This window comes from Adiantum capillus-veneris, chromosome 7 (assembly GCF_014529385.1).
Source record: "Adiantum capillus-veneris isolate H3 chromosome 7, ASM1452938v2, whole genome shotgun sequence".
In the NCBI taxonomy this organism is placed as follows: domain Eukaryota; kingdom Viridiplantae; phylum Streptophyta; class Polypodiopsida; order Polypodiales; family Pteridaceae; genus Adiantum; species Adiantum capillus-veneris.
The window spans coordinates 147971965-147993430 of NC_140937.1; the positions used below are offsets into that span (position 1 = coordinate 147971965).

At 47.0% G+C, this 21466-nt stretch overlaps 1 protein-coding gene across 3 annotated transcripts in view; it reads right to left on the minus strand.

Annotated features, from left to right (window-relative positions):
* The window catches only part of LOC147454786 (Cystathionine beta-synthase (CBS) protein), a 106248-nt gene extending 87454 nt beyond the window's left edge, over positions 1 to 18794 (minus strand). Inside the window, exon 1 of one of the 3 annotated variants that reach the window (XM_086516629.1) lies at positions 18539 to 18794. In XM_086516629.1, the coding sequence (XP_086372755.1) occupies positions 18539 to 18644 (106 nt within the window). In that variant the 5' untranslated portion in view covers positions 18645 to 18794. The remainder of the gene's footprint in view (positions 1 to 18538) is intronic. The other 2 variants (XM_086516627.1, XM_086516628.1) reach the window with 2 other exon arrangements.
* Positions 18795 to 21466: the final 2672 nt, after the last annotated feature.

A 21466-nucleotide genomic window follows, 5' to 3' on the forward strand; every position in this document is an offset into this window, starting at 1 on the left:
CGAATAGACAATCATATCATCAAAGAAGGTACCCACGAAGTTTATATGTGGTCTAAAAATTATGTCCATCATTCTATTAAACGTGGCAGGAGCATTTGTGAGACCAAATGGCATAACAAGAAACTCATAGAGACCAAATGTTGTCCTGAACGCAGTTTTATGGACATCTTCTTGCCTAATGCGTATCTGATGATAGCCACTCTTTAGGTCTATTCTTGTAAACAATGACGCTCCCTCAAGCCGATCAAGGATGTCATCTATCCTCGGTATGGGGAATCTGTTCTTGATGGTATTCTTATACAAGGTGCGATAGTCAATGCACATGCGCCATGAACCATCCTTCTTCTGCACTAAGAGTACACGCGAACAAAAAGGGGATGAACAGGGCTGAATCAGCCCCTTCTCTAAAAGCTCGTTGACCTGACTCATAATCTCTTTCTGCTGGGCTGCACTAACCCTGTATGGTGGTCTATTCGGTGGACTAGAACCTGGCACAAGATCTATAGTATGATCCTCAGGTCTGCAAAGAGTCCGAAAAACAATCACTGAAACCACTCAAAAAAGTTGACCTGTCTTTATCTAAGGTAGACAAATTAGATACAACTTGAGGTACTTCTTTTGCAAAGATCAAGTACGCAGAAAGATGATTCTTTATTACAGATGAAATAGCAGAAGCAGAAACAACTGGAACAGACTCGCCTTTAAGCTTTACATCAAGGACATGAGTCTTTCCTCTCATGTACAAGCGTAATCTTTTTGTTGTAAGTATCCACCATAGCATGCAACCTGTAACACCATGGGATACCTAGTAACACATCACAGTCCTCAAGTGGCATAATATGAAACTCTTCCGCATCCACAACTCTGAATGTGCAGACGAAGCTTCCCCAAAATGGGAGTAACGGGCTCTGAATGACCTGGGCATGCCAAACCTGCTTCCCCTGTCATACCCATCTCCTCTGCACGAATGCCCAACTTTGATGCCAATTCTGGTGATATGAAATTTGCACGGGCTCCTGGATCAAAGAAAACCAGCACTGTCTGGTCTCTAACTTTGCCCCAAGCTCTGCACAGCTCTGTGGTATCTGTGTTTGGCTGGTCTCCAACCAAATCTGGAACAAGTCCTGCACTTGGCTTTGGCTTCTTCCCTTTATGGTCTGACTTGTCATCCTTATCCTGTGACTTCTTTTGTGGGCATTCTTTTGCAAAATGTCCTTCCTGTTCACAAATGTAGCATTTCTTGGCCTCCCTAAGAGCTTTCCTTTCTTCAAAAGTTTTGCCTGAAAAATGCCTTTTTTGTCCTTGTCCTCGTCCGAAGAAGACTTAGATTGCTTCTTGGACGTATCACCTTCTTCAGTGGAGGGATTCTTTGTGGAAGGCTCAGAAGGCTTTGCTGCAACATTGTCCTTGGCTGAAAACTGTTTGCCCTGGGACCCTTTCTTGTGGCTATTAAATCCATCGGAATCTCCCTTCCACAGATTGCTGGCCACTCTTGCATTCTCTATCAACTGAAACATATTCATGACAATAGTCTTCATGTAGTAGTCCCTGATTTTCTTGGGCAATCCGCAACAGTACTTCTCAATTTGTTCTGACAATGGCACAAACCTGTAAGAGGTGACTGGCAACAGTGCGGCCCGAAACTGTTTATTGTACTCTTCCAGATTCGCACACTGTTTAGCATTCAACTCGTGCCATTCTGTCATCACATCCACTTCAAAAGTGTTTGTCAACCATGTAGGCGGAAAAAGTTGTTTGAATTGGACCCACGTTGTTGGGGCTTGACCCTGGTTCAACAATGCAGTCCACCATTGAAGCGCATTCCCTTTCAAGAAAGTGGCAGCATCGAACTGCTGTATGAAGGTCAAAGCCTTCAATTGATCCTCAGTTTCTCTGAAAGTTTCAAACTTCACTCCCTGCCCACCTTCCTTGTAATCCTTAAGCTGACTCAAAGGAGCCACATTATCATAAACAGGTGCCTGTAACAATGGTGCTCCATGAGTGTTCATTCCAGCACTCGCATCAACTGTTTTCCCTGTCATGTCTGCATTTTGTACCTATGGCTGCGAAAAACCAGCCATACCAAATTGTGTTCCAGGCACTCGAAACTGGCCATGGGCACCCTGAAAACCTGGTTGGACACCCATGTTCACATACATAGGGTTACCCATGCCTGTTTGCATTGTCCCGAACACATTCCCTGGAATATAGCCTGTGGAAGGTCCAGCCATAGCTTGAAACACTGATCCACCTCCAAAATAACCAGGATAAGTATTAGGTAATGGAAGGGTCTGACGCATAGCGTGTTCATTACTCCCTTGACCATTCACAAACGGTTCTTGTCCAGCTAAAGCAAGTTGCTTTGGATCATTGGACACCGCTAGTTGCTCAACCACATGGTCTTTCCCTCGAGCATCATGAGTCCTCTGCGCTTTGGAAATCTCCTTTTCCTGCAACGGCTCAGTCGTGCCCTGTGTAGGAGGCTGAAAACCTTGTGTCGGAGCCTGCAAGAACTCCTGCATCCTTGGGTTGTTAGCCAACTGCTGAAACATGTCCATGCAGCAACGCAGTTGAGTTCTAAACAACCTGTCCTCTTCTTGAAGAGTTGAAGGAACTTTCTCCGTGCCATGTGAGGAAGATCCCTCTTCAGGTACTTGGTCTCTCTTCTCTGCCATAACGACAAGCTCTGTGTTGCTTTCACCCACAACAATCCACGCTGCACTTTTTGAAGAAAAAGTGACTATCCCGTCGATGGAACCATATAACCGGCCTATACAACGTAAAGGGCGGTACTATTTCAATTACCTGTTAACTTTACACAGAGCACTGAGAAGGGAAGAGAACACAGTTGCGTCCAGCGATTAGAATGTCACTGCGCACACGAGACCGACACCCTGTAGGCCCCAAAGACTGGTGCCCCTTTCGGTATTTCTTTATTCAAATTAAGGAAGACGATCTGACCACTTTGCACAAGCTTTCACAAAGCTGTCCAAACGTGGGGAGGGCTGAAAACGCAGGTTTTCGACCTGATTTTGGCAGTATAACGGCGCAAAAACCCCTGTAGGTCAAAAGCACCTGTCTAGGACGGATTCCCTCGCTATCTGGAAGCTTTCTAGTGAGCTGCCACAGAAATTCAGCAGGCTGTAATTCCCTGTTTTTCACTACCAGGTGCCCAAAAGCCTGTACACGCATCCCAAGGCTCTCACGAATCTCCCCCGGGGTTCCCTTGCACTTTAGGTGCGAAACCCTAAACCTGCAGAAAAACACAGCAGGCTGTAATTCGCTGTTTGGGATCGTTTTTAGCGGAGCGAACACGCCTACGCGTGTCCCAAGGGCTCCCGCACGCAATGGGACAGTTCCCCTGTGAATTGGACGGGTTTTCACGCGAGAAAACTCTCCGAACTCGCAATCTTTCGCGATGGAACTGTGCGTACGTGTGGGGGATTAGCAATTAGCTAATCCGGTTCCTGTTCAGAAGGCTCTTGCCTTGGCAAACGTGCATAAACCCCCAGAACTGTACATGTTCATCTGAGTAGCCCATCTAGTGGGGCATTACCATATGTGCCAAAGGGGAGAGAGAGATGCACGAGAGAAAATCATCGCGCTACATGAGACAGAGGAGAAGGCAAGCTTTCCATTAAAGCTGTAAACCTGCACCCACTACTCACACACACACTGTAGCTTACTTATGATCAAAAATCAACCTCCTCTCTCAAATTGGGCGCCCCCTCTTCAGCTGGAAGTAGCAAACTCCTCAGAAGCCGCCATGTGTCCAGTTTGCCCCTTTTGAGTTAATTTTCTAGTTCCCACTGACTTATAAAGTTATAAGTGACTTTCCTAGTGGCCCAGACTTCATTTGGCGCACACAGGCTTCCATACTCATCAGAATTCAGTGCTAACTGGCCCGACCAGTCCCAGACTGACCGACCCAGACTCCCGCTGTGAGAAACCTATTCGGCCGCAGCCGTTTCACACTGGCCATGCAATGTCCACTTGCACCTTTTCAAGGGTTCCGAGGAAAACAAGTAAAAATAAAAATAAATAAAAATATCTAGTACTTATTTACGGAAGGCAACAGGAAAAATACACCTCCTGGTGACATTTGTAGTGCTTAACAACACATCGTCCACAATGGAGAGATGCCAAATAACATGCGTGAGGGATTGATTTAGCTTCTCCCAATGGAGGGAGAAGCTCCTTGGACAAGATTCGGCAGTGGCAACGCATCACCATTCTCAACTTAGCCTACAAAACCTTGTCAAAGGCTCTGAGTTTGAGAATTCAACCGCTACTTGAGAGCATTATACATGAGACATAGACGGGCTTTGTCAAGGAGCGCAACATCCTTGACAACGTTTTCGCCTTTTGGGAGGCGACTGCCCTTGCACGTCTCCGAGAAGAGGATCGTGTGGTACTCCTCAATTTTGAGAAGGCATATGACAGAGTTGATTGGGGCTTTCCTCGAGGGGGCTATGCATTGGATGGGGTTCAGATGCATGGATTAGGGGAGTGTCAACTCTCTACAGGTGTGCGCACAGTCATGTATTGTTGGCAAGGGGAAGAGGGGAGCGTTTCATGCTCACACGATCGGTTTGACACCGCTGCCCTCTTGCCCCCTTCCTGTTCCTCTTCTATGCTGAGGCGATGAGCAGGGTTTTCACCTCGTAGGAGGTTGGTTTGCGTGGACTGCAGCCGCCTATTCAGGGGGAGAGGCTTTTGGACACTGATTTTGTTGGTGACTCGGGCATGTTTTGGAGGGTCGGGAGGCCAACTTGCATAGGTGTGAACAGTCTCTTGAGGTGTTCTATTGTGCATCAGGAGTACTGATCAACTGGCAAGACATTGGTAGTGCTCGCATGCCTAATTGGTCGCCTAGAGAGGGCTTTAGGTGGATCCCTTTAAGGACACCAATACACTACTTGGACTGTTGAGTTGGTTTGGCTCCGTCACCAAAGCAGCAGATTGCTCCTCTCCTCCTTTCCATGAGGAGGAAACTACTCCAGTGAAGCTCAACATGACTTTCTCTTGCTGGCACGGTTGTGGCGCCCAACCAACTGATATAAGCTACTATGTGGTATGTCATGTCTTGTTGGATTTTCTCGAGTTCTTGCATCAACCAGCTAGAGAGGTTGATCAAGAACTTCTTGTGGTCAGGGCGAGACGCAGTTGGCTCGGTCTCCTCATAGGTCATCACTTTACCTTGCTCTTAGGGAGGGCTGGGGGTCGTCGACCCAGCGCGACAGAGTAGAGCCCTCCTTGGGAATCTTGTGGTCAGAGGACTTCTTCCAAGGGAGGAGCCCTGAAAGGAGCTATTGTTACACTGGATTCGGGCCTCGGTCCCACAGACAGACAGCCCATGGAGCCCTTCCACCAGTTGGATTTTGATAAAGATGCGTAGAGTAGGCCTGAGCAGGAGATGGGAGGACCGCTTTGTTGCAAGCCTGCTTCGGTATTGGGAGCGGAGCAACGTGCGGGGTGGTCTTGAGCAACACCATCCCACATGCATTGACGAGCGTTTGAGGCAGCCACTAGTTTGGAACCCTATGGTCAGCACACGACAACGTCACATGGTGGGTAGTAGACCTCATGTCTCTTAGGGTCCCATGACAGAGGGTCCAACCCGCTCTTTTGAGGACTTGTTGCAGTTAACACTACTTTCTCAGGAGATTCACGACATTCAGCTGCGAGACATGAAGGGGTGCAGAGCATGTGTCAGGATATTGTAGAAGCAATTTCTACAGTGTGGCACACACCCCTATGGAGTTGGCAGCTGTGTGTTAAATGGAGTCTTTCATGCGACTGGAGGTCCTCATTTCAGTTAGGGCTTGCTCAAACACAGGTTCCTACATGTTCTTTGAGGTTCAGAGGGGGGGCACCCTCCACAGAGTCACTCTCGAGGGACCAAAGGTGGCCAAGGTGCTGCTTTCAGCGGATTAGAGTTGTGGGCATCAGTGGAAGGGCTCGTGTCATAGACCCCGACCCGTCAGATCTGGCGTCTCTGAGCTTGGGAAAGCCGCCCTTTGGTTGGTGCGAGTGCAGTAGGACCGGAGGGAGTGGTTTTGGCGGGATCTCTTGACTCCAGCCAATCACCCGGGGACCCCTTCTTCCAATACACACCTCGACAATACACACCTCGACTGAGTCTAAACATACTGACAGTGTAGAGAGAGGCTCGTCCTACTGCACTGGTTCATTGAGTGATTCATTGGCAAGAAAAGGGTCTCTCTTCGAGTTCTTGGTAGGATTTTGCTCCATCCAAATAGGTTTCTCACATCGGGAGTTTAGGTCGGTCAATTGTTGACTGGTCAAGCCGGTTAGTACTAAATTCTGATGACTATGGAAGCATGTGTGCACCTCAATAGAATTTGGGCCACTTGGCAAGTCACTCACAACTTTATAAGTTAGGAACTTGAACCATAAAGGGCATAGTGGACACATGTCAGTAGGAGATCAACCTACTGGTCAACACACACTCTAGAAGCTGATTTCCAGCTGTGGGGAACCCAAAAGAGAGAGAAGGCTGCAATTTTCAGTTTTGTGAGTGGATTTTCAGGTTCATAACTTTAATGGAATGCTTGCCTTCTCCCTTGTCTCATGTAGCGCAATGATTCTGCTCTCGTGCATCTCTCTCCCCCTTACACATATGGTAATGCCCCACTAGTTGGGCTCCTCACATCACTATATACAGTCTTGTGGATTTTATGTGTGTTTGCCAAAGTAAGAGCCTTTCGAACAAGAACCGGATTGCTAATTGCTAGTTCCCCACAGGTACACACAGTTCCATCACAACAGATTACGAAATAGGATAGTTTTCTCACGTAAAAACTCATCCAAATCAAAGGGGAACTGTCGCATTGCGTGTAGGAGCTCTTGAAACACTCGTAGAGGTGTTTGCTCCACTCAGAAGAATACAGCTTGCTGCATTTATTTACAGGTTTAGGGTTTCACACCTAAACTGCAAGATAACACCAAGGAAGCCTCAAGGAAGCTGTGGGGTGGTTATATAGGAGTTTGGGCACTTGTCAATTACCTAAACAGAAAGAAATTTACTTATAGCTCACCGGTAAGCTTCTAAAATGCAAAGCTTTTGACCTACAGAGATTTTGGCGCCGTTATGCTGCCAAAATTAGGTCAAAAATCTGCAATTACATCCCTTGAGAGGTTTGGACAGCTTGGTGGGAGTTTGTTCTAAGTGTTCGGATCACAATTGTTTTCAGTTGAGCAAAGAAATACTGAAAGGGGTGCCAGTCTTTGGGGCCTACAGGTGTCAGTCTTCTTGTACACAGTGACATTCTAGTTGCTAGACGCATCTGTGTTCTCTCTTCTTCTCATGAAATTAACATGTAATTGAATTAGTACTGCCCTCTAGTGTGTATTGGCCGGTTATACCACTATACTTTGGGTGCTGCAGCTTGGTCCACACTTATGGCCCAGCACTTTGTTTTGAGTTGGCTTCAGTCAGCAGGATGATTGTGATACAAGAGGGCCGGCCTACACTCTAACTAGCCACAGAGTTAGTCCCGCAGGAGTGGAACAAAGATAGAGAGTTGGTGTAGGGAGCTCATTTGCAGCCTGGTACTATGATTCATATGGTGAGCCCGCTATTTCTGCACCTTCGAGGGTCGACCCATCGTCGCACAGGTGGAGACTCTCCGTGACATTTGGTTGGAGCTGATCCACACACTTAGGGGCCAGTTTGAGAGACTCCAAGGCAGCTCCGACCACATGTGGGAACACCGCGATCCCTTCTTGCCACTTTGACGCCCAACCATGGTTCATGGCGCGCCTAGTGGCAATGTTGTCCACGAGTGTGGTTGTTTCCTCCTCCCATCTCCTGATCTAGCCATCATTGTACATATCTTCACTTTTTTTTTGCGCTGACAGTGTTGATGCGACAACTGTATGGAATCCCGTAAAACGTGCTGACAGTGCTCACGTGGCAGCTCTCCGCAAAACGCACTGGTTTCTTTTGGGCCAAATGCTTTTAAGTTTGAAGCTTTTCATGTAAATTGCTTTTCATGGGCCAAGGGCCTTTAAATATGTGCAGAGGGAACAGTCTCTTGCACTCTTCCGGGTGAAGGTGTAGAGCGCGAGCACCGGCATTGTATTGAGTTCAAGCAATATAAAGAAATACCGAAAGGGGCGCCAAGGTTTGGCCAATGCTCTCTTGGAGTGGAACTCCGCCATTCCCCGTCTCGTGTGTGGTGCATCTCTTTCAGTTCAATGTTATTTGCAGTGCAATAATTTTTTCAGTCCGTTCTCTCCCTTTGGCACGTAGTGCTTGTACCCCTTACAGTGGTATCAGAGCTTCAGGCGTTTTTTGAAAGCCTTAAGGTCCTACCAAAGAGGAGACAGAGTAAGATGGCGCTTCCAAGCTTTACATGTAATCTTATTAAAGAATCATCGTGGCCCAACCCCGGACTTATTAGCCGATCCTGGGCGTGCTCCCGTCTTCATCTCTCTGTCTTACAGCGCATAAGCCATAAAGATCATTTGCACGAGAAGGATCAAGGATTTTTTTTTTTTAAGCCGCTGTTTTTCTCAAACGCAGTGTCATGTAGTGGTGGATGTTTATAGCTACCAAGCCGCACACTCCAAGGACTTGGCAAGCTTTCAAGATTTTTTTTTGCCCGAAGTTATATGCTTTCAGACATCTTTCTTCGGAGTGTGGTTGCTAGTAAAGTGGAGTATCCTAAAATGCTTGCCACGGAAACCCTAGCAGATTACAACTTGAAATTTCTCGACATCTCTTATCAAGTGTCTCTTCCCAAGCTGATAACCTTGGAGGCCCAGTGTGATTGCTATATCTTGGGGCTACCATCACCGCCATAGGAACATTGCTCGGCGAGGCTTGTTTCGACTGTTCAAGAGTTTATTGACCATGCTGCCGTTGGCTACAACCTTATGGAAGAAATCTAACCCTAATTTTGGTGCAGGTTTCAGAATGGAAAGCAACTCGACTTTCGAGTTCGACTGATGTCGAGAATGCCTTTTCAGTTTGAATTAGTAGTTTTCTGATTTTTTTGAGAACTTGTTTGGTGATCTTGTTTGGAATTTGTTTGAAATGGATGGTATTTTTTTTTAGCATGTCTTGGTGCCGATTTGAACTGTTTGACTCTGGTTTTAACACTCGTTTCAATGATTGGTGATTTTACTCCCAAGTGCAGTAGTGAGAAATGATGTTTGAGAATGCTTGCTCATACTCATGGCCCGGACCCTTGTGGTTATTTACGGGGCCCACGGAGGGAGTATTAAGAAGTCTGAGCAGTGGTTACTCTCAACACCTCCAAACAACGCAGGCTGTGGTGTGGGGGGCGTTTGGTTGTAAAAGGCCTCTATATCTCAAGGCCCGGACCTTTTTAGGTTATTTGCGGGAGGAGTGATGAGGGAGTCGTTGAACGGCTCATGGCCCGGACCTGGATGGTCATTTGCGGGGGGAGTGTTCATTGGCGACTTTTTTTTTTTCCGAGGAAAAGATCCTTCTATTAGTTACTGAAACTTCCCATAGAGCTACAACCACCTCTTCAAGAGAGGGCTACAGCAACCATGGTGGGGAGACTCTCCCAATGAAAAAACCAGCATATGTACAATGGGGCTAAATCAAGAAATGGGGGGAGGGAAAAGCCACACAGGTGGTCGGTAGTGCCATCGGAGTACACCATGGACCATGGTGTAGAAAGGCCCAGGACGCCAGAGTCGAAGGAAAGCCTCTCTCCGCTCCCGCATGCGGTCAGAGCTGCCGTGTAGTCTCTCGAGCTGTCCTCTGAGAGTGGATCAGCTCTAGCCAAAAATCGCGAACAGTCTCTGCTGGTGGCACACGGCGAGCCTCAAAGATGCGGAAGCAGCGGGCCCGCCAGATGAACCAGTGTCAGGCCACTAATGAGCTCCCAACACTCCTCTCTCTCACTGCACCACTCCTGTGGAGTAAGCTTTGTGGCAGGCTGAAGTGTAGGTCGCCCCTCCTGCATCACTATCATCCTGCCGGTGGAAGATAGCTCAAACTGAAATGTCGGGCCCGTGAGGGTGGACCAAGCCGCTGCTCCTGGAAAGAGCAGGCATCAGCCGAAGAACTCGAAGCCACACCTACTGTGCCGAAGGACAGCCCCAAAGACAGTTACGCTGACTCTCCACAAGATGGTCACAAGCTGCACATGCGACCGAGAGACCACTATGCACTAGCCAGCTCCCAACTGCTGTAGCTCTGTGTGCGACCAACCACTGAAACAAGGTGACTCGCCTTGGCTGTCTGGAGTCCCACCACCTCTCCCAGAAGGCTGCCAAGAACTCAGCTGTGAGACCCTCCTCCTGCCAATGAGGTGTTGCAGGTGGGGTGGGCCTCTCTCTGTGCTGCTAGTATATGACGTCCCAGTCGAACAGTGTACTGAAAGAACGGGACACCTGGGTGGTCTACAGAAGAGAAAGGGTCCCTCCAGAGCCACTCACCAAGATCCCACTGTACTCGAGACCACAACCTCTAGTGTCCAGTCTCAAGAGCTGTTGGGTCACGATCGATGACACAAGTCCTCCCACAGATGCCCACTACTCGGATCCTCTGAAAACAACACTCTGCCACCTGCGGGGCCTCTATTGCAACTCGTTGTAATCGTCCCTCACCCTGTAGCTCGAAGAAAAGGGATGGAATAGTCTCTGAGCAGGCCTTGACTGAGATGAGAACCTCCATTCGTGTGAAGGCTGGCTCGAGAGGCGTGAGCCACTCAGCTGGAACTGCCTCTGAGATGTCTTGGCACATGCTTTGCACCCCTCTCATGCCCTGTAGAGTTGGAAACCCTGCACCTCCTCTGACAAGCCTGAAAACACCAGTCACCTAAAGAGCGCTGGACCCGCTGCCATGGGACCCCAGGAAACATGAGGCCGACTACCAACCAAGTGGCCTCTCTGAGTGCTAACCATGGGGTTCCAGACAAGGGGCTGCCGTAGGGGCTCCTCCGTGCAAGTAGGCTGTCTCTACTCCAAGGCTTGCCGCAAGAGCTCCCAAGATCGAAGCAAACTCACAGCGAAGCGATCCTCCAGTCTCCTGCTCAAACCAACTCTGCTCATCTCTGTGAAGATCCATCTGGTCGAAGGTCGCCAGGGGCCTCCAGCCTGAGGCACCCTAGCACGAAGCCGCTGTAGCAAGAACTCCTTCCAGGGCTCCTCACCTGGAAGAAGTCCTCTGACTATGAACTTCCAAGAAGGGCTCTGCTCTGCTGTGCTGGGTCAATGATCCCAAGCCCTCCCTGTGAACAAGGAAGAGTGATGACCAGCCAAGCCACTTTGGCTCGGGCTATCTGAGTGTCACGTCCTGAACAAAGGAAGTTCCTGATCAACCTCTCTACCTGGCTGATACAAGAACTTGAGAAGATCCAGCAAGAAGTGATGTACCACATAGTCGCCAACAACACCTGGTTGGCCACTACTACTCTGCCAGCCAAAGAAAGTCGTGCTGAGCTCCAATGTAACAACTTCCTCCTGATAGACAGGAGGAAGGGAGCAATCTGCTGCTTGGGAGACAAGTCCAAACCAACCTGACAGCCCAAGTACCGAACTGCAGTCCCTGAGGGAATCCACCTAAAACCCTCTCCTGGCATCCAATCGGGCACAGAAGCACTACCAACCGAGAAAGCCACTGTCTTTCTCCAGTTGATCAGTGCGCCTGATGCACAACAGAAGGTCTCCAGAGCCTGCTCACACCTGTGAAGGTTGGCCTCCTGGCCATCTAAGTACAAGGTTGAGTCGTCAGCAAACTCAGTGTCCAGTAGCTCGTCTCCCCGAATAGGGAGTGCTAAGCCCCGTAGACCAACCTGCTGCGACACCAAAAACCCTGCTCATCACCTCCGCATAGAACAGAAAGAGGACGGGGGCAAGAGGACAACCCTGTCTGACCGAACTTGTGAGCATGAAGCGATCACCTCTACCTCCTGCCAAAAGTAACTGACTGTGAGCCTGTCTGTACAAAGCTGACACCCCTCTGATCCAAGCATCTAAGAAGCCCATCCTGCGTAGAGTGCCCTCTAGAAAGTCCCAGCCAACTCTGTCGTATGCCTTCTCAAAATCGAGAAGAAGAATCACTAGGTCCTCACCACGGAGCCGTGCTAGGGTAGAAACCTCCCAAAAAGTAAAGATGTTGTCAAGGATACTGCGTTCCTTGACAAAACCTGTCTGAGTCCCATATATAAGGCTCTCTAGAAGTGGCTGAATCCTCAAACTCAGAGCCTTGGCAAGATATTTTGTAGGCTGAGTTGAGGATGGTGATGGGGCCGAATCTCATCCAAGGAGCCACCCTCCTTGGGAATGAGGTAGATCAAGCCCTCACTCATGCTGTCAGGCATCACTCCTGTGTGCAAAATGTACTGAAAAGCACTACAGAGATCTGGGCCAAGCAGGTCCCAGTACTCCAAGAAAAAACTGGGAGTCAACCCATCCTCACCTGGACAGCTACCACGGGGGAGGGCCCTAAGAGCCGTGTGCAGCTCCTCAAGCTGAAGTGGCAGCTCAAGTCTCTGACGCATCTCCCAGTCACAAGACAAGGCATCTGTGCCCAAACCTCCTCCCTGCATGCATCCTGACGCTCTGACTGAGGCTCTGCAGACAGTAACTCACAGTAAAAGTCAGTAGCAACTGTACGCATATCCTCGGGCTCGGAAGCAACTGACCCGTCGGGCCTCCGCAACTGACTGACCTTGGCATGCGAATGCCGAGGTCCCACTGCCTCAAAGAAAGCACCAGTCACTCTGTCGCCCACCTTTGTCCACTGAGATGCCTGTCGGTGGAAAGCAAACTCATGTCGCCGCTCCTCTGTTCTAACAAGCTCCTGACGAGCCTGCTGTAGCTGCTCCTCCAACCAAGGACTGTCTGGATGCTGCTCTTGCATCCTCTGTAAGAAGCAATGCCCTGTCTGAGACGCTGCTCCTCTCTCTCTGCAGCCCGACGAGCCAAAGACTCTTGGAGAAAGAAATGACTAATATGAGCTAGTCCTGACGCCACTCTGTCAGCAAGAGAATTTTGCCTGTCTAAGCTCTTTGTCCAGAGAGCCTCTACTCGCTCTCTGAGTGCAGAGTCCAGCAAGACCCTCTCTGGGATGAGAAGCATTGTGCTCCCTCTCCTCTGCCTGTCTACCACTGTGAGGATCACTGGTGCATGGTCCGAGAAGGAAGTCCCTGCCAGAATGCCAACTGTCCCTACCAAGTCACTGAAATGGTCACTAGTGTAGAAGCGATCTACCTGTGATAGATTCACTCCTCCCACTCTGCAGTCCGAACGAGAGAAGGCAAGGCTGACTGGGGGCCTCACAAACCTAGAGTACTGCCAAACATTCGAGACCCTCAAGAGTCATACAAAACCTCTCCCAAGCTGCCAGCTCAACTCCATGCACAGTAGCATGGCTACCACCAATCCTGTCAGAAGGGTCCTCCAACATGTTGAAGTCCCCCCCTATGCACCAGTGTTCCGCACAGACTCAACTATCTGTGACCAAAACTCTGCTCGAGCACTCGCCACATTGGACGCATAGATGTTCAGGAAGCCCACAAGGCAACCCTGAACCTGCATAGTAATCCACTGAGCCTTGCCTGGCATAATAATCCCTCTGCCCACAATGGCCTGCTGCAAAGAGTCCTCAATAGTCATACATACCCCACCCTGGATGTCTCCAGGTCCAAAAGCAGCTACCAAAAAGTATCATATCGTCCACGCAAGACCTGACCACAACGTCTAATGCGGCTCTCACACAGATGGTGCTCCTGAAGCATAAGGAGATCAATCTCTCCTCCCACAAGCAGTCGGCCCCGCTACCGCTGAAACTGGGGCCCACCAAGTCCCTGCACGTTCCATGAGACGATCCTCATGGGGAGCGAGAGAGAACAGATGCTGCCGCAGCAGCTAAACGGGCTATCTTCGAGGCTAGCTTGGATGGGGAGTAATCCGCATCCGAGAGTCCTCTAGATAGGCGTGACTACAACGAGTGCCTGGCCCAAGCCCAAGCAAAGTGAGCTGTACGTAAAGCAGCCTCCTCTGTCCAGGGAGTCCTCATGAATGTGTACATAGCATGGCAAGCACTGTGTATCGGCAAAGAAGTAAACCACAATGTGTCTACATCCTGCTGTATCTGGAGATGTCACCGCAAACTTGGCCAATGGCCACAAAATCTGAATCATGTCTGTAACTCCTAGTTCTCCCATGTGGTGAGAGAACTTTAGGACCTATGTGTGCAACCATCCCAACACTGAGTCGAGAGTCCACTCAGTCTGGTCCCTGCCGCAAAGGGGAAAGGAGAAGCCAATTGCTGAGTCCAAGGCCTCTGTCCCCCTAGCTGCAAGGAACAAAACATGGACCCTGAAGCAGGCTGCCTCATGGTCTGCTGAGGGGTCGCCAAGAAAACGAGTAAAGTCGTAGTCGAAGAAGTCCCATCGGCGCCGGATGTCGATGCTTGTCAGACCACGAGAGATAGCTGCAAGGGGAGACGTCTGTACATGTAGAGGGGGTCGCAAGAAAGGTTGTCCCTCTCTCGCCGAGCGACTCGTGGCAAAGGCGCTGCCAAGAGATCTCCTAGCAACCAGAGATTTGGCCCTGCCCCTTGGGTCGACTGTGAAAGTGGAGCAGGAGGGGGAGAGGAGTAGGAGCAGGGGGAAGAGGTGGAGAAGAGGGGCGGGGGAAGAGGCGGCGGGAGCAAGAGGAGGGGGGGAACTCTGGGGGCTTGAGTACAGATGGAATGATCACTCGCACACGACACTGTTGGAGTGCAGAAATCTATGGACATGATCGCAGAGTTGAGAGTAGAGGACCCTGTTGTACTTTGCTCAAGCATTAATATAAAAGAAACACCGAAAGGGGCGCCAGTCTGACAAATCTCTTTGGGCACGGAACTACGCCGGGCTGTGTCGACCAAACTGAATTGTGAATTTAAAGTTGAGAATTATTTTAAGTGATCTCTCGTGTGTTGTGCCGGATTCTCGACTTGGGGTGCCCAAGTCTGTGACAGTGCACGTGACATCCCCCTTTTTATGGTGAGGTACTAGTACCAAGCTGCATGCCTTCCTTATAGTCTGTCAACAACTCAAGATAATCTGTGAAGAAATCTTCGTCGATCCACACTGCCTCGTGGGTTGCGTGATCCTTGAACTTCAAAAAGTTGTTTTCTTTTGAGCCATGGCAAAAGCGATGCAGCAAAAATTGCTTCGGCTCCATGTCTTCAACTTGCCTATGATCTCAGGTTTGTCCTCTACAAGAATCTCCTTTGGAGAACCTCCCCGAAAGTCAACTAGAAAACACAAAAAATGGTGCACATTGACGATGAGTTAGGCAAGCACAAATTCATACAAATGTTTTGTTTTTCTAATGATTGGAAAAGGACTATGCTTCCTTGAAATGACTGTGGATGGAGTGCAGATGAAAAATATGACAGAGTGTCAAACCTTTCATAGAGTGATTGCCAAAATTGTGACCTTTCTACCTAAAATTATCAACTTTGGCAAACCACGAAGGGAACACCAATGCTTAATGAACAATCGTGCTCATGCTTGTATTGTGACTATGTCTTGCCACACTCAAATGAGCATACAAAACTTATTGAACATCTACAATGGTGAAACATTGTGTATTTCTTGAATGCAATCTTTCTACCTTTTCTAAAGCGATCTTCATGCTTCTGTGCGCACCTGTAAGTGAATCGTGTGCATCGTGCAATATGGATTTCCTATGAGAAGGTAACACATAAAGACGGTGATGAAAATACAAGAGACTGTGACAAATGAGAGACTCAAAAAATGCATATTGACTTTTCATGCTATCAAGCGATACTTCTTGAATGGGTACTGTGGACCTCGACTCAAGAGCCAAGATCTGTCGTGCGTGATTGCATGCATCTGCAATGGGGCTAGCTTTAATAGGAACATAATCAATCAAACCACCGGATTGCGCAATAGACTTGGACCAACTAACTTGACGGTCGCTCACTAGGCATGGGCTAGAGCCACTTGAGGGCTTGATCTCTACCATACACAAAGTGCTTCTCATGATTTAGAGAATAAATGACAGAGAGGTTTCTTATCAGGTAATGACTGATTCGTTTCTAAACTATCTGATTGTGTACCGAGAGATGCTACTGGAGTGTGTGTTTCATCCCCTTTCAAAACATGAGTTTGAGAGATTAATGACAAAGAAGGAATACTCTGCTCACAGCGAGCAATACATTCAGCAGGGAAAGTCCTATGTAATCATGTTGTGGTTTGTGGTGTGTTCAATAAATTAGATCTTTGCGACTACGGAGTAGGGCCTCAAGAGTAGTGTATGAGGCAACTCAAGCGGAGTTGGAAGGTATTTTTTGTTAGTATGCATGCCACATGTAACTTGTGATCTCATCTTCTAGAATGGTCTAATTGTAGGATATGCTAAAAGAGAGCCAACAAGCTTTTGACTGTTTCTCACCACAGAAGCGGCTCAGGATCAAGTGCAAGTGAAAACACACCATGTATGGAGAAGAAATTATACTTGCATCTTGGAGAAAATTGAAGGAACTCGGGCTTGGAAGGTTTGTGCTATTTTCAAAGAAGAGAGACTCAAGCACATTCAGGAGGGCTTCTGTGTGAGTATGTGAGAACGTGCCCCGAGAGTCCTATGTAGTCATGCTATAGTATCATATTGTGGTTTGTGGCTCAAGGCTAGTGTACCGGGCAAGTTAAGCGGAGTTGGGAGGCCGACTCATGCCCCATCGTGTGATCTTTGACTAGTCTAGGGAAGCGGTGCTCACTGCGTCCATGCTAACATACATGGGAAAGAAGAGAGCAAGTGGGGTTTTGCTTGCATGGAAGGTATGGCTAGGACTATAAGAAGAAGCTAGTCATGGCACATGAAGTAGCTTGGATGGTGGAGAATCAATGTTTCCAAAATGCAAAGTACAAGACCAATGAGCTTGAACATTGCACAAAAACACTAGATGTGTTTTGGAATAGAGTTACCAGACTTGGGAACACATCTAATGTGGTTTGGAATAAGAATATTTTGCTTATTGTTACTAAATAATTTCATGAGAAAATTCTGCCTAGAGTTGAGTAGAAAGTAAAGTCCAGAAAGGATGTTGTTTTTGGGCAGACTAAGTACGACAAGGACTAGTGGCATCCACTTGGTTTGATCTACAATAGAGTGGAACATCGAATGGAAGGTTTAAGCTCAAGTCCCTTTGAAATTTGTTCTTTGAGAGGGGATATCATGCTATTGAGGAGATAGCTTATCTGAGCTCCAATCACATGGCTTCTGCCAAACAGCTATTGAAAAATCCCTTCTGATTCCTTGAAAATCGGATCCTTGGTGCTGCTGCCAATGGAGACTAATCATGGAAAGGGATCTATTATAGCTTGTTGTGTAGTGAGTTCAAACATGCACCATTATGGATAGGGAAGTGATCTTCTGAACCTTCAACAACTGCCAAGTATGCCTTATCTTGGAGGATGGGGCACTCAATGGATCTAGATAACTTGAAGATAACAAGTTCCTCCCCATGCAATGCAGATCCAAAACGCAAGTGACCCTCAACATTTGAGAAGAATCAAAACATCGACTTTCCAACACTGGAGGAGAAGCATATCATGACCATCCACATAAAACTGGAGGAGAAAGCAAAGTGTAAGGGGGAAGGGCACATTGCCCTACGGTTTATAACACTTGGGTGAGGACGGTGACACCTTCCCACCATATTTATGTAAGGGTTTTAACCTTTTTTATGGGCACAACATGTGAGCACATATTGCATTTACCATGGTCTTTTGAAAACTATGTTTCTAAACAATTTATTACTGTCAACATATTGCTAACTCGCAATTTCTCTAATCTTGTGAGGTTTGGACAATTGATGAACTTGGCGCACGACAAAATTCAGGTACTATCACTTTTTCATTTAAACTTTCAATGACAATTTACACTATGGAAGATCACGAGATATACATAGAAAGGGTGAGGTCACTTGGATCTAGATTGTTCTAAACATATGTAACATGAGGGCATTTCTCCAAATGAGCCTAATCTATGACTATACATTGCAAGCTTGTATTGCAATGGGTGTTCCTGCCAACGATAAGCACACTCACGATGATGTTTTGGTGTTTCCCAAGTACAAGTTGTCCTAAAGACGTTTCCATCTCACAATGTTGTTTCTTGGAGTAGAATCAAAATTGCACCATGACAGAGAGAGCCACGTGTCAACCTCCCTCTTTTCCCCTCACCGCCATCCGCCAGCCAACTGCGACCACCATTCGGCTTTCCTTTAGACTTTTTAGGAGCATCTAGTTTGCATTCCACTTAATCGGTCTTTTTCCGAAATTGTCCAGACATACTTGCACTCAATAAATATTTGAGCAATGAATTGAAAGATTTCCTAAGTAATCATGGAACACTAGTTAGCATTTTTTAACCATGGTCTGCTGAAATGGACATCGAAACAAACGTCTCTGATCTCATAGGTCTTTAAGGACTTTTCATTTCATCATCTCTCTCTCTCTCTCTCTCTCTCTCTCTCTCTCTCTCTCTCTCTCTCTCTCTGGTAACATACCTTTGTTGTCAGCAGTATCATTGAAGGAAGATACGGGGATCTTGGCAAGGGCAGAGCTTACAACCTGTTTGAAGCTGGTGGGCAGGCTTGACTTCTTCGTGCTCATTCCGCCGAGAGGCGTTTAACCTGCAGCCCGTTTTTTCCTTGAACAAAACAAATGCGTGTGTGAGGCGTGCGCGCGCGCGCGCGAGAGAGAGAGAGAGAGAGAGAGAGAGAGAGGAAATATTTCGTAACACGGAAGCACAGAAGAAGAACTCGTCAGTTGATCATTCGCTGCAATGTGACACTTGTCATGTCCTCAGGTGCTTACGTCCTTCTGATATCATGACACTTTCACACGCAGCGCTTGCCAACGGAACTAGTCTTGCCAGATTTTTTTTATAAAAAAAATCAACACATCAGAGGGCCCACAGGGTGAGGTGTTTATCCCTTCCAAATATTACCATGAAACATGGTCAGGCAAGAGCCACCCATAGGCATCACCGTCACCTAATTGATGCACCACGTGCTAGGAACGTCGGAGAGAACTCGTAGCAACCAGCTAGGAACCTCCTCCTCAGTATGCATAGAGTCCTGCGCCACGAAGTCCCTGAGTGAGATGTCGTTCTATTGTCTTTGGCATGGGATCTTCCCAAGGACGATTTTAATCCTTTGGGATGGAATTAAGCATGGTCCTTTGCTACTGCTCTCACAAGTCTCTCCTTTGTTTGGCTAAAGTGGATTGTGTCATTGCCACTCTTTAAAGTGAACCATCTTGATCTCTTACGATTTTCACAGGTGACATCAATGGAGTACTTTGTTTGCCCTCTTAAGAAGGTTGGTTCATCCTTATTGAGCTCAATTTCAAGCTCCTCTTTGGTGCCTTCATGTGGATCAATACAAGTGTCCATATCCAACAGCATGATAATTGGGATAATGTCTCACATCCAAGACTCTTGTCGCAATCAGCTACGTAGCTTTCCATCTCTCATGTGAATTCATTCGCTTTAGTGGTTTCCTAGAAGAACCATTTTCACCCCCCTTTATGACAAAAATTCTAGAAAGTCCTTTGCAACATGTTTAGGGATGATACATACTAGAGGGATTAGATTCCTCATCCAAAGATAATTTTTTCGTTGTGGTAGAAGATCCACGCTTTGTTTTTGTTCACATCCCTTATGGAAAGTCTGACTGTATTCCCACCTGTTAATGTCTCTTCACAACATCTTTTGCATCAACAATCATAACAGACACACAATCCCTTCCTTATAATCATGAAAGACTGCAGTTGCACAAAGCAATCATGATCCATGACTTGTGAAACCCTTCCTTGGTAAACATTGAGCAGCTCAAGTTCCTATGGTTGATGCCCTTTTCAAGAGCTAGAGTTTCTATAATCTCAATCCCTTATACTCCGGTCTTTGCATTCATCATCATCCTCTCTGTGAATCCTTCGATCACCTTGCCTATGGCTACAATCCCTTCTATATTTCTCCTCTTTGTCATGGTCCCTTTGGCAGTCTTACCTCAAAATCATGTCTGCTAATCAATCATACATGTAGAAATTTGTGACACATGCACAATCTCTTCCTTTCAATCACGAAAGCCAGCAAGCTACACAAGCAGTCATGATCCATGTCATGTAAAACCCTACTTGGTAAACATTGAGCAACTCAAGTTCCTATGGTTGATGCCCCTTTAAAGAGCTAGGGTTTCTACCCGGGGAGGTCACCTAATAAAAATGTAACCTATCACGTGAGTTCAACAGAAGGATATTTAAAGTTCTTGAAACTTACAAATATATATATACAAAAGGGCTTTTTTTTTCAAATTTGAAAAAAACTTATAGATTTAAAAAGAAAAATGTATATTATATTCCTTATAAAATTCACAGATAAGGGGTTTTACAAACATGTCTTGAACGCATGTGATATGGTAGTTTTACACATAGTGAACCCCCTGAGGGTTTCTATCATCTCGATCCTTCCTGCTATAATCCATGCATCCATCATCATCATTACTACCAACATATACATTGTACCCATTGTCGTTACTACCAACATATCCATTGTATCTATATTCTCAATCATCATGCTCTCTGTGAGTCCTTCGATCACCACATCCTTGTGGCTATGATCCCTTCTATATTCATCCTCTTTGCCATGGTCTTTCCGTCTTTCATATCAATCATGTCTACCCGGACCTCCATCATTGTGTCTATTGAAATCTCAATCATCATCTCTTTTGCAACTTCTACCCTCATGTCAGTTGTTGGGGTCACTTTTGCTTTCATGTCTACCGTCATAGGATTTTTGTAGGTTGAAATAGAGGCTAGGAAGGGAGGATATGTACATTCTCTCTCTACCCAAAAGAATGGTGGCCCTTATGACAATAACTACCCTCCCCCCTTTCTTTTGCCCGGCACATCATCAAGGGCGTCCATAACCCTAGCTTTAAAAATCACCTTTTAAAAAAAAATTCAAATAGACCTCATTTTTACTCAAAACTTATTCCCAACCTATATGTATACCCAAAGACGAAAATTTTCCCTCAAAATCTCACTACTATACTTGCAAAATGTCAAGCTTCCCTCCTTTTTTTATTTCCCTCCAAAATCGCTCCTCTCTCTCTCACTCCTCGCTGCATACTGGAAGCGATTGTCCGTTATTGGAGCTGATAGCACACAATGGTCTTTGCATCAATGCCAACTTCTTTCCCATACTACTAGTGGATTGCGCAAAAAGAAACGTTCATGCAGAGGAGGAAGTGGAAACTCTTAAGCTAAGGGCTACATTGAGTTATATGGTCTCCTTAAGGATGCATTAATGAACTACTGAAAATGTTTTTTTTATACCACTTAAGGTCAATCTTGTTAAGAAGGCTTCGAACGAGGATGCGTACTTTCAAATAGGAGGCTATTTGCACATAGAGGAGACAACGCCTTCATCC